This window comes from Thrips palmi, unplaced genomic scaffold, assembly GCF_012932325.1.
Source record: "Thrips palmi isolate BJ-2018 unplaced genomic scaffold, TpBJ-2018v1 HiC_scaffold_5, whole genome shotgun sequence".
NCBI classification, from domain to species: Eukaryota; Metazoa; Arthropoda; class Insecta; order Thysanoptera; family Thripidae; genus Thrips; species Thrips palmi.
In genome coordinates this window covers 8,706,745-8,720,346 of record NW_023144632.1, presented here as the reverse complement: position 1 = coordinate 8,720,346, position 13,602 = coordinate 8,706,745, and the positions used below count along the sequence as shown (strand labels likewise).

Here is a 13,602-nt window from a genome sequence, read left to right as displayed (position 1 = left end):
CTCATAAACTGCAGGGGAAAAGCTAACTCCAAGAAAATTGCTGATCAGTATCACATTGACAAGACTGCTCTGATAGAGCATCTTGATAAAGCTGAACTCCTGTGTAGTGATTTTAACCTGAAGAGAAGAATAGAGCGTGCAACTGCTGCTCTCAAAGTCCCTGACAAGAAGTAGTCTCATTTAAAAATGTTATATTTAAATATTTTTAAAGCATTCTATTTTATAGCATTTTGTTTTCCACTACAAGATTTTTACTTTTTCAAAAAATGCTTTCACATGCATTATTTTGTATAATGCTCTCCATTCTTTCACTCAACACCCAAGGACTTATAAGCCATCAAAAACAGCTGAGTCTTCAAGAATATTCAAGAACCAACAATAGTGATATCATCCTGCTGCAAGAAACCAACCTTCATCCTGGCACAATTTTGGCCTATCCGAGTAATTTCCATTATCTTCTAAACCCACCAGTACAGCCAGCATCAGGTGTGGCAATCGCAATCAAAAATGAATTTTACGAAAAAATAGTAATACTGTCACATCAAAATCCAGTGCCCGGCTATCTACAAACACTTAATTTTAAAATCAGTGATCAAGAGTACCATCTAATAAATGTTTACATGCCTCATGATAATAATCTAGCCTCAACTGTCATCAAGCAAATTCATCTGTACATAGAGAAGCAAAATGAAGAATCAAAAATTTTTTTAGCTGGGGACTGGAATGTCACCCTAAAAGAAGAAGACAGAAGAAACTGCATTGAAAAAAGAACAGAACTTGCTCGTGAACTTCAAGTTTTACTCCAGCAACACAACATGTCAGACATCTGGAGAGATTTTAATCCAAGAAAATCACAGTTCACTTATAGAGGTCTTCACCATAATCACCCCATGTCAAGACTAGATAGAGTGTACACTAGGAAGAGAGATCTCAACCTAGTCATCAACACTAAAATTATACCATCTTTCTCGGACCACTCCAGTGTCCATGTAAATCTCAACGCCAACCAGCAGAAGTATCATCCACCTTATTGGAAATTGGACACGGATCTTCTCAAATCTCAAGAATATAGAGAAATAGTGTGCAATATTCTTTCCCACTTTGAAGAAAAATCTCTTGAAGAAAATCAAAATATTGCAATCTTGTGGGATGACCTGAAGCAAGAAATAAAGTTAGCATCTCAGCGATTCATGAAGAAACTAAAAGAAAAGAAGCAAGAAAAACTTTCTATACTCCATGCTCAAATAAATTACATTGAATCCAAACACAAACTATCAAGACATGATGAAGAAATGCTTATAGAGTGCCAGAGAGAAGTCTCAGATGCTTACCAACAGACAAGTTCAGAAAAGCTGAAAAACCTGAAAACTAGTTTCTGCAAAGAAGCCAACACACAGTCCAAGTTCTTCCTCAGAATGGCTAAACAAGGAAAGCCTTCTGCCGCCATAGATCAACTGGAAATAAATGGAAAAATTACTTGTGACAAAAAAGAAATTTTCTCTTTTGTACAAAATGCATACAAGTCATCCTTCAGCAGCAAAAATACCACCACCATTGACCCAGCCAACCCCATCTACCAAAACTTACCAAGACTCTCTCAGGCGGAGCAAGAATTTTGCGACCAGCCCATCACAGAAGAAGAAATAAAAACATCCATAAATGAAGCGAAGCTCAACAAAGCCCCTGGAATGGATGGACTTCCCATTGAGTTTTATAAATTTTTCTGGGAACAAATCAAAAACATCTTTCTCAAGGTTATCCAGAATTTTCAACAAACCGGAGAACTTCCAAAATCAATGAAGAAAATTGTAATTGCACCAATACCCAAGAAAGGTGACAGGATGAAACTCAAGAACTGGAGGCCCATTGCACTCATCAATGTGGACTACAAAATTGTATCTAGAACATACAGCAAGAGGATTTCAAGTGTGGTGACAACCTTACTGTCATCTGACCAAAGCTATTGTGTACCAAAGAGAACAATTTATGATAACCTTCATCTCATCCGCAATGTCATCAAGCACTCCAACAACTCTAACTCACCACTGGCAGTTCTCAGCCTGGACCAGACGGAAGCCTTCAATAAAATCTCTCACCAATATTTACATCATTTGCTGAAGTTGCATGGATTTGGACCTAAATTCTGCAATGCAATAATATCACTTCTAAGTGGCACTCAAGGATACATCAAGATAACCTCGACTCTTCTTGCCCCTTTCTTTTTTGAAACTGGAGTCCGACAAGGCGACCCACTGGCAGGGCCTCTGTACATAATATCAATCGAGCCCTTTCTTCGTTACTTGTACAGCCTAGTGCACTTCAGAGGTTACCAAATCCCCAACTCCATTTTATCTGTAAAAGGCACTGCCTTTGCGGATGACATCAACTTATTCATCACTTCAGATCAAGACTTCAAAACAATAGCAGAAGCTTTTCAAATCTACAGCCAACAATCAGGAGGACAACTTAACAACACAAAATCCTCCGTTCTCTTCTGTGGAAGCTGGAAAACAAGAACGTCGTCCCCATTTGAATCGCAATGCAACAATGAAGGAGAAAAATTTCTGGGAGTATATTTTGGAAATGAAAAAAACTATGAAGAAAGAAATTGGAACATGCTCACAACCAAAGTCAAAGGAACTCTAAAAAAGTGGTCCCAGTTTGTCCAACTCACTTCCTACCAGGGAAGGAAAATAATATGCAACCAACTTGTTGGATCACTTCTAATCCATGTTCTAAATGTATTGCACCCACCCACAGCATTTGTTGAAGAAACACAGAAAGCAATGGTTGACTTTGTGTGGCAGGGAAAACACTGGCTCCACCCAAACTATCTCTACTCTCCTCTTGAAAAAGGCGGTCAAGACCTCATCAACATCAGTGCCAAGATTAATTCTCTCCGCCTCAACCTGGCCAGCAAGATTCAAGAAAATTTTTCCGCCCAAAATGCATCTTCTCTCTTTCACCGTTACAACCTCTCACTTTATGGAGGATTGTCTCCCATACATTTCTTCAGTCATGAAAAAGATGAAACTTATTTTGTCAATCTCAATTATTTTTATCAAAGCTTACTGAATGCATGGCTCAACATTAATCCAAGACCAATTTCTACAAAATTATCCATGGAAACAATCAGAGAAATGCCTTTAAGTGGAAGCAAATTTATAGACGGACAGAAACTCAGGATAATTCCAGAATGGAAAAAAGCTGGATTCAAGAAGATGCAACAACTCCTTGAAGAAAATGACAACTGGAAAAATCTAAACTTCCAAAATTTATCCTTGTCACTCCAAAGAAGACTCTCCATCAATTACCAGCAAATCAAAACCTACATCAACAGCAAGAAAAAAGGAAGTCAAGAAGAAAACTCAGATTTTGAAGAACAGAGATTTCAATTCACCGTTCAAGACCAAGCCAACCCAAAGATTTTCCCCGCTGGAAAGAAAATTTTGTACCAAGCATGTCTTCAGCCGCTGATAACAAAACCTGAAGTAAATGGAATGTCACAGTGGTATAGGAAGAATTTCAACTGGTCCTCCATCTACCACTCTCCAATTGAAAGAAAAGATTCTGACATTTCCTGGAGACTTCTTCACAATGCCCTAGTCACCCCGAAGAAATTCAACGCATGGCATATCATAGATTCTCCCCATTGTCCTTGGTGCCCGGAAGAAGAAGGAAACATCATTCACATGATTTTCAAATGCAAGACAACAAAGCCGCTTTGGTCTTTCACCTCAGAAAAAATTCTCCAAATCACCCAAAGCACCAGCCCACTCAACCTTCAACAAGCACTAATTGGCTTCTCCCCAATCACTCCTGCTACAAGACTTGCCAACATTCTTCTCTCTCTAGCCAAGAGCACCATCTATAGATCATACCAGAAAAGAATTAAAGAACCATCTCCCCCACCTCCAAACTATCTCATCATCTTTCAAAGAAGATTAAAATTTAGACTTCTACTTGAAGAGTACCATGCATCAATAAATAAAACTGAAGAAAATTTCATAGAAACATTTCTGATAAATGGTGCCCTGCTCGCCATTTAGATCTGCCAGAACTTCAACAAGAAAATGAAAAAGAAAAACTTCAACAAGAAAATGAAAAAAAAAAACTTCAACAAAAAAAAAAAAAAAAAAAAAAAAAACCTTCTTTGCTAACTGTTTAAAAATAAAAATTCGAACAAATTGTAAAACACTGCACTTCATCACTTTTCAAAAACACCTCAAGAAACATTTAAACGGCATGCTTTTATAACATTTTTGACTCTTTCCCCCCCCGGCCCTTATTGTAAACAAAAATCCCCCCAATAAACAATTGTAAAAACTAAAACTCTCTCTCTCTCTCTCTCTCTCTCTCTCTCTCTCTCTCCACTTGTTGCGGGGCGCCGCCGGGTCTGCCAGGGCCCATGGGGCGAGGCGGCCGAGACGCAGCAAAATAACCGTGAAACGCTGTTCGGCCTAAGTGCGTTGCACTGCGCAAAGTGTTTAGCCACAAAGCTGGGGAGCGCCGCGCCCAGCCGCGCCGCGGGACAGTGTAGTGCCATCCCCTCTGCACTTTTGGCTAAGCCGGAGCGGCCAGGGCGGCCACAGCCACGGCCGCGGAGACACGACCGGTCTGGCTGATAAGCTGGTTTCATGGTTCCGACCACGCAGCAGTGACGAGGCGGCTGCGTCTGTAGCTTGGTTCCGTGCGGGGCGGCAGTCGGTCTATCTCTCTCGCACCCCATGAGCGCTCCCATGAGGGGGAGAGAGAGAGAGAGAGAGAGAGAGAGAGAGAGAGAGATCGCTGAACGCTGCGCAACAGTGGGCCGTGTTTGAAGTGCGCTGGGCACTCGGTGCGTGAATCACGGCGCCACTGCAAAACGATGAGGGCCGTCCAGGTGAGTGGGAACTAGCATCCGGACTGGCGGCCCACACTCACTGTGCTTTGCTGCCCACGCCCCGGCCCACGCCCCGGCCCACGCCCCGGCCCTCGCCCCGGCCCACGGCCCACAGCCTGTCAGGAGAACATGGTGCGAACGGTGCGACATGTCGAGGGGTCCTATTCAAAAGATCTTATCTGGGCGCTCCTATTCAAAGAATCTTATCTGCAAAGCAAGCGAATTTCCACCAAGTTTCATCATTTGAGGCAGCTACAATCAAAATAATTTGGGATTGTAGTCACACAAACTTGAAGATGAAAGATCGAAGGAGTTAATAGAACGTGTAGAAACATGTTCCGCTTACCCCTCTTATCCGTCCCAAATGGTCAAACTTTGTGCACGGTAAAAACGGAGCCTGGTTTTCCCAGGAAGCCAATGGTGAAGGCATAGGCGATTTCCAGGGAGTTCCTGGGAAAACCAGGAACCGATTTTACCGTGTGAAATTCACGTGCGTTGCAGATAAGATTCAATGAATAGGAGCGCCCAGAAGATCTTTTGAATAGGGGCCGTCGATGTGCTGGCCGCGCGTTTAAAGGCGTGCCCCTCGCTTGTGGCACTCCACCGACAGAGGAACCAACAGACGGACGAGGGAGGGAGGGAGAGGGAGGCAAGGAGCGAGGAAGAGAACGACAAAAAGTGAGATGATAAATGTACAAGTGACTTGCTTGCACAGCGCGTGTGTCAGGGGATGTGTCCACGGAGTGTGTGACTCTGTGTGTGTGTGTGTGTGTGTGTGTGTGTGTGTGTGTGTGTGTGTGAAGATAATCGGCCAAAGAAACCGCCCCACCCCATCACAAAGAGTTTGCGACACTAGTGATACAAGCCAGCCAAATAGGTAATGTGAGTAATTTCTTAGTGTAACCGCGCCAAGGATAGGGCCTTGTGAGTGTCTTTCGTTCGATATGGGACCTTAAATATGTACACCCAGAAAGAGGGTTTCTTTTGATGTTTGATTTTCTTGGTTTTTGTAAGCAAAAAAATCTTGCACCAATTGTTGCTGCACTCATAGCGTTGAGATTCTCAGTGTGTGTGTGTGTGTGGGGGGGGGGGGAATCAGTGATGTCTCTGGGAATCGGGGCCACCCCATCGGATTGTGCGCGCCTCGCAGCGCCGCCCTGCCGTCTGGGAGCGTGCCAATGGCACCGTGATGGATGTGAACTTCCTCTTCGTGTTCCGAACGACGCCATTCTCCCCCGATGATCTTCCATTGGCCGCCGCAAATCGTTTTCTTCCAGGATCTGTTAATGTTTCCAAGGTTATCAGGACCGGAAACTCCCATTGTGGCCCGCACGGCAAAAGGTAACGCCTGGGATTGCGAGGCCCACCGTAGAAAAAGGGGTATATTTTCCGGGAACTGCCTAGAAATACCAAACCAGACGTTACTTTTGCCGTACGGACGATTCCCCTTATTGCGAGCTTTCCGTTCATTTGCGACTTTGTTTTTAAAACGAATATAATCGCTATCAAAATGAACGACGGAAAAGTCGTAAAGAAAACTGGTATTCTAAAACAATGACGTCGTTTCAAAAAAAATTGTGTACCTCTCTTTTCAACGGTGGTGTGTGAAACCATTTTCTGGGCTGTCGGTTCGGAAAGTAGTTGTCGCATCTAAAAACGACCCGACTTAGGGAGGCCGAGAGTCCGATTCGATTTGGGCCTCGCACGTCCCCAGAGGGATAACGCAGCGTACAAAAGGCGCCCGCGGCGTCCGCGGCGTCCGCGCACAACCGGGTGGCCTCCGGACGCCCTCCGGCTGGCCTCCGGACGCCCTCCGGCTGGCCTCCGGCTGGCCTCCGGCTGGCCGCGGGGGCGGAGGCGACTCACGTATAATAGAAAACTGGCGTGCGGACCGTGCAACAACAACACAGAGTGGATCAGGAGGATTGCATTGCCCTCCCATCTGTGCCCCCCGCCCGGGCGAACTCGCGCGCTCACCTTGGGCCCCACATGGCGGGCTTAAAGCTTGGGTTACTTTAACTGCTTTCTCTCTCTTTTTTCGTAAATGTGAGCAAAGCGGCAATCACCGCAGGGAGAGCTCTGTGGTGCCACGCACGTTAGGGCTCTTCTGGAAAAGAAAGTTGAAGGTTCTCCATATTGTGTTGGAAATTGTTCATATTATGGTGAAAATGACGAGTTTGTTTGCCGTTGCAGGATGAAGCGGCCCTGACGGACGACCAGCTGGACGACTCCCTGGAGGCCGAGAAGCGCAGCAGATCGTACGAGTTCGGGCTGGGCAAGCGGCGGGCCTACGACTTCGGGCTGGGCAAGCGCGCTCGGGCCTACGAGTTCGGGCTCGGCAAACGGCGGGCATACGACTTCGGGCTGGGCAAACGCGCCAGGACCTACGAGTTCGGGCTCGGCAAACGGCGGGCCTACGACTTCGGGCTGGGCAAGAGGGCACCCCAGCCCTACAGCTTCGGCCTGGGCAAGCGGCGGGCCTACGACTTTGGGCTGGGCAAGAGGTCCGGCGACCGCAAGCTCTACTCGTTCGGGCTGGGCAAGCGGCTGCCGAACGGAGAGCGGAGATACGCCTTCGGACTCGGAAAGAGGTGAGCCAATTTTCCTTCTGTCTCGCAACTTCTCGTGCATGTCTTGTATGGATTCCCTTCACTCTGAATGTCTTGTTGTCAAGATTCTGCATGGCGAAAAGTTTTTTTTTTTAAATATTTATTTACTATGGTTGCGCAGCTGACTTTATGATATTTACCTTCGAAACTTCATTCAACCTCACTGTCGATTTAGTTTTGTATCGTATAGAAAATCTGCACCACGTTGGTCCAGCCTTCCACCGTAAGGCCAATTTACCCGATGTCCATGTCAGTGTACCCCACGGTATTTTTGTTGACGACAACAGTATATCTTCATTAAAATGGACCACTTTGTTCAGAGTCACTACTTTCAATATCCTCTCTATCCTTCGCTCCGTTGCGAAATTCATCCCATACGGGATGGAAAGTAGATGTGTGTGTGTGTGCGTGTGTGTGCGGGGGGGGGGGGGGGCATCGCGGCGTATGGCCCCTGAGTCGTGTTTGAGTTGGCAGAGCCGACTGCGGCTAGCTGTCCCTCTCGGGCCGCGACACTGTGAGGCCGCACACTGTGAGACCTCGGTAACGAGGGCGGCTCGAGCCGAGTCAGCGCTTTGTTAAGCTTCAGGTTGGGAACTCTTTGCGAGTTGCCCCGCCAGCAGGAGGAAGCTCCTCGGGGTTATTCAGGTATTCAAATGTGAACTACAAAGCCAAGACTTCGCGCCGCTCCCGACAAAAAAAAAGAACCTCGCCAAATTCGGTCGGACCAAAAACTCCTCACCGCAAGAAGGGCAGATCAGATCATCAGAATTTTGCGCGCAGTCCGTGTACGATCCATACGGTCTTTGCCAGGTTGCGAGAGGTACTCGCTGTTCACTGCGTTTGGATTCACAGTGTGGGCAACCTCCCGACCGCCCCGTCACTGCCAGCCCGCTACCCGCGCCTCGTCCCGCCTCGTCCGCCTCGCCACATCAACGTCTTGCGGCGCGCCCAGCCGACAACTTTTCTCGCAGTCAACAAAGTGGCGCGTATAAATTCGCAAGGGTAATGCCTGGCCATAATCGTGGCGGATATCGCTCGCTCCCTCCGTGTGTGTGTGAGCCTGTGTGTGCGCGTGTGTGTGTGGATTCAGAGAGACAGGAGAGGGCGTATGTTTTGCGCCTGGCGTGGCCCGTTTCCGTATGGGTTTTGCCCCCGTTGGCTCGCGCTCTAGCGTGGTGTGCGAGAGATGGTGGTTAGGAACAGCAGCTTCTCAAGGCGCGGTGCGGCGTGGCGAGGCGTGGCGAGGCGTGGCGGGGTGGGGCGGGGCGGGGCGAGCCGCGAGCGCATTGTGCTTGGGTGTATGTGCCGCTGCCTTGCTGTTCCCTTTCCGCCCCCGCGTCAGTTGGTTTTCACCCCGAGCGGCCCTCGCGAGGCTGTTGCGCAATTCCCCCCCCCCTCCCTTTTCCTTCCGTCTCACTAGCCAGTTCATTTCTCATATTGTCGAATCAATGCTTTCTTTCCAGTCGACCGGCCATGTAAATCTCTCATGGGTGTGTCATTAATTAGGGAGTGAATTCAGGAGGTCTACCAAATGATGTCAAAAATGTGTGGGAGCGGGTGAGATCTGGAGTGCCTGCTTCACGCTGCACAGGACCTGGTGCGACTTAATTGGGATTTTATTGGCAGCGTTAATTAATTGCACAAATGGTGGGACGCCTGAATTGCACCATACGTGCTGCAGCCTCTGGAATCAGGGACTCACGGCGTGTCGATTCCGAGTCCAGACGGATGTTGGTGACTGACCCTCGTGGTTTGCGCAGGTCGAGCGATCAGGCCGACGGCGAGGAGCCGCAGTCCGCCGTCACCGAGGCCAGCGCCGTCGCCAGCGTGGTCGGCAAGCGGGAGGTGGCGGACAAGGAGCTGCGGCAGGTGGCCGCCGAGACCCAGGCCGAGACCCAGGACGACGCAGGTTGGTGCAATCGTCGCAGAACTGCCTGGCGGCGCTACTCGCGGAAGCCACTGTCAAGCCAGAAGTGTGGAGACACTTCCTGGTGCGGAATGATTCTGTCTCTCTCGCCTTTGGAAGGTGGTGTTTTGACTATCTGCTCACAGCCGTTGCTGGCGGTACGAAGCAACAAGGAGGTATGCACTTCCAAAACCTGCGACCCGACTATTACGCTATTCCGCTCTATTACGCCTTAAAATAAACGAGACTTAGCTGAAAACACTCCAAAAAATCCTCAAAAATTGGTAAAAATTTGAGAATTTCGACTACGTTACTATTACGTATGCTATTAGAGTGACCCGACTATCACGCGGGTGCATACCCCCTCGCGAAGCAGGCAGTGCGGTGGCTTGGTATGAAGCTTCAGTGGCGCTCTGGACGCTCCGGCCGCTCCGGCGTGGGCGGCGCTCTGTATTTACGGTGCAGGCACATTACCCACCGCGACGCCGCGACGCTCTGGCAGTGGTCCTGCAGCCTGGGGCCCGACGGCCGGGCAAAAGTAATAATGCCAGAGAGAAATGGAACAGAGAGAGAGAGAGAGAGAGAGAGAGGACAGAGAAGAGAGAGAGAGAGAGAGAGAGAGAGAGAGAGAGAGAGAGAGACAGAGACAGAGAGAGAGAGAGACAGAGAGAGAGGTGGATTCATAAAGAGGAGGCCACAGCCGCCCACATCGCGGTGGGACAAAGCCCTCGTGAACAAATGATCCGCCAGGGTGGGGAGATTCACGTCTCAAAATGGAAACAAATTTGAGGAAAAAACGACTTTTGCGACGTTATGTTGGCCCTTATTGCTGCTGCACCACTGGTAGAAACAACGCATGCCGCGGAGGACGGACTGGCTGTCCTTTGACGGATTAGTTGGGATTAGTGCAGCCCACTGTTATTCACATTCGAGTAAATCTTGTCACAACGTCAGAAACCTGTCTGAAACCCTGATCAAAATTCGCGCACCTCTGAAAGCTGAAAACTTATTCTGACATTCTGCAGAACTCAGGCCATCAATTTTAGGATCAGAGTTCAGAAGTTCAGCTTTCAGAGGTGCGTGAATTTTGATCAGGATTTCAGGCATGTTTCTGACTTTCTGACAAAATTTACACGAGTGAATGTGACGCCATGTTCGTTCAAACACGAATGTTTTTCACGCTCGTCCCAGCTGTGACACTCCTGGTTGATTCTGCCCACAGCGGTGCCCGCGGCGCACGCGGCCTCGGCGAGGGCCAAGCGCGCCGCGCCCTACAGCTTCGGCCTGGGCAAGCGCGCTGACGAGGAGCCCGAGGAAGTGGTGGTGGCGGACGACGACGACGAGCAGCACGGCCCGCTCACCCTGGAGGACCTGCTGGACGACGAGGAGCTGTTGGCGGTGCGGCCCGCGCGCGCCAAGCAGTACGGCTTCGGGCTGGGCAAGCGCTACCAGTACAGCGACAAGAGGGGCCCGCGCCAGCAGTACAGCTTCGGCCTGGGCCGCCGGAGCATGCAGTACAACTTCGGCATCGGCAAGCGGAGCGTGGACAGCGCCGACGCCCCCGCCGCCCCCGCCGCCCCCGACGCCCCCGCGGAGCGCTGAGGCGGCGGGGGGTGGGGGGAGGGGCGGGAGGGGCGAACACCTTCACTTGACGGGCGGGGCGACACCGAAGCAGCGTAGAACCGGTGGGACGCCGTGAGCCACTCGGTTCAGCAGTAGATTTGAACCAGTTTCATGTTCGTAGAGCAGCCTTCACTTTTCTGATTTCTCGCCGTTTTCAACTCTGAAGTTGCGGGTCACTCTTCCACGCCGTCGTTGTAGAGCGGGCGTCTTTTCCTGTCAGTCTAGCGGTGTCGCGCTGCACGCTGCCCCAAATCGTTTTGTTTTCTCTCTCGCACTCTCGGCCCGGTCCCTGCGGGCGGGGCGGGGGCGAGGGCTGGGCGCTGCGGGCGGCTAAGCCGGGCGGCTGGCTCGGCACCACCCCGGGAGAGCTACCTGTTTTGAATAATGGAAGCCTGTACAGAATCACATTCCGTTCTTTCTATTTCTTTCTTGTTTCAGGAAACGTGTATCCATTTCGATGTCAATTTCCCTGTTTTGTCCTAACCGCTTCCTCTCAAAAATAAAAATAAAAAAAGTTTTTGCACGTGTGTTTTATTGGGCAATTTTGTGATTCCGTTCTGGACTAGTTGATTGGTTTGCCGAAAATTAACTCCGCTGTACTTAATCAGCCAGTCAATAATGCTAAATAATATTATTATGACTGTTACTAAAGTAATTAATAAGAAAGTATACCTCCGTGAATCCTTTCTTCAATACGTAGAGTCCAGTTCAAAATACCTTAGTCAAGGTTATGCATATCCCTCTGTAAAATATACTTCTTGTTAAACACGTCCACCGCCCACTGGGCTGGTTTGTTTTGTTTTGTTGTGGAAAGGAGTCGCTGGAGTAAAAAAAAATGAAAGAAAGAAGAGGGTTGTGCCTGACGTCTAGCCACAGGTCCAAGTCCTGCCAGAGCAAGGCCAATGTTTCTGCAAGTGGTTAAGTCCTAGGAGTTCCTGAGTCCCTCTCGTAACTGTCATCCCACTGTCAAACCATGTGTGGAGGATTTACTCACACTTCCTTGTGGGGAGAAATGCTCTGTACTTGGACGTAAGGAGGTAACAGTGTCCACACTTCAAGTGTGTAATCGCTCGCAAAGCCCCCATTTCTGAGCACGGAAGTGTGGAGGTTTCAAACACTGGTCTGCTTACAAATGCTGAAAATTCCACAGCTCCGCCGTACAAGTGTGGACTTCACCACACTTGGTCTTACAGTGCCCCGACGGAACCACTTGCCGCCTCGTCTCGCAGAACTTGAGAGTGCCGTGTGTCGTTTTGCACTACTTGACAGTGTACATGTCGGACTGATTGGTGGGGGATGGTCGATTTTACTTAACTGTATTGCTTTGAAGATTGATTAGAATAACGACTACGTTACGGCTAGATATCCGATTTTCAATTATTTCTTAGACGTATGTCATCCCTTTAGTTTCAAAATCGCCGGTTCATTTTTGATCAGAGTTATCTCATATTTTATGAAGAATAAAAATGTTGATTACACACTAGCCACTCGAAGACAATCATTATTTTCACACTGCCCTTACAACCACCTGCGGAGGCACGATGCACATTGGAGTACACTAAAGGAGTTGACCTAGGAGAAAGACACCTAACCTTACCTCAACAGACTTTCCTCCGCACGTCTCAAGAAGAGCTACATTCATCCTCCGAGCGTAATCACACTCCGAGCCTGACACACAATACAACGCAATTTTCGAGTCACGCCACTCCGTAGATTTGTAGAACAAACGGGACCACGCCGTCGGAGAGGAGACCGTCCGTCGCGCAAACTTGCGTGGTTAGGTAAGAGCCAGGGGAGGGTCTAATGAACCGCGACAAATAAAGCCCTCACCGCGACGCCTGCTAGGGCTTCCCCTTCGCGGCCGCTGAACGCACACAGTCAGTCAAACACGGCGACCCGGCTTGTGTGGTCTACGAATCTTGCAGTGGAAAACTGGTCAGAGTCCTTGTTAAATGCGAGCGCCGCTGTAGAAGCACAATGGTACAGAGTGAAAATTACCCGTCACTTAATGCCAATTTCATTAGTTCCGACACTTGAAAAGAATGACAAATTTCATCAGGAATTGATAACATTCTCACCAAAGCTCCCATAACGCCAAAACGGTCTGATGAGGCCTAGCTGTTAACTAACAGCGCTGGAGGAGGAGGATGTGACAACAATGTCATCGACTGGTTTGATGACTAATTTCGTTCGACGAAAATTAGTCGCTTGAAATTGACATCAAGTGTGACGAATAAAATTTTGGCAGAGTGTGCTCAACGAAGCCGATTCGCGGAGACGGGACGGGCTCCGCGGCAGCGCCAAGTGAGTCGGCAACTTCGCCCCCCCCCCTCGTTTCCTTCCGCCGGCTGGGTAGTCGGAATGCCAATTGTTGCGTATAATTTCGTCACCCCCGCAATCGCTCTGGAAAAGTCTGCGACTGGCGTGGCGTGGACAACCACTCAAGGGGGTGTTCGTTTCAGAGGATCGTGGACCGACGACGCCGTGCATACACTGTAGAGGTCCTGGAACGGAAGTCAACAGTCGCTATGTTGGAAGGAGAAGGCTTCAACCTGAAATGAGAACGAGGTGATAGTCGAACA

At 49.0% G+C, this 13,602-nt stretch overlaps 1 protein-coding gene across 1 annotated transcript in view; it reads left to right on the top strand.

The window, feature by feature from the left end:
* LOC117650521 (allatostatins) overlaps window positions 1–12,503 on the top strand; it is a 60,987-nt gene extending 48,484 nt beyond the window's left edge. The window contains exons 3-5 of the mRNA XM_034394005.1: window positions 7,076–7,473; window positions 9,252–9,400; window positions 10,620–12,503. Of these exons, the coding sequence (XP_034249896.1) occupies window positions 7,076–7,473; window positions 9,252–9,400; window positions 10,620–10,999 (927 nt within the window). The 3' untranslated portion in view covers window positions 11,000–12,503. The remainder of the gene's footprint in view (window positions 1–7,075; window positions 7,474–9,251; window positions 9,401–10,619) is intronic.
* Window positions 12,504–13,602: the final 1,099 nt, after the last annotated feature.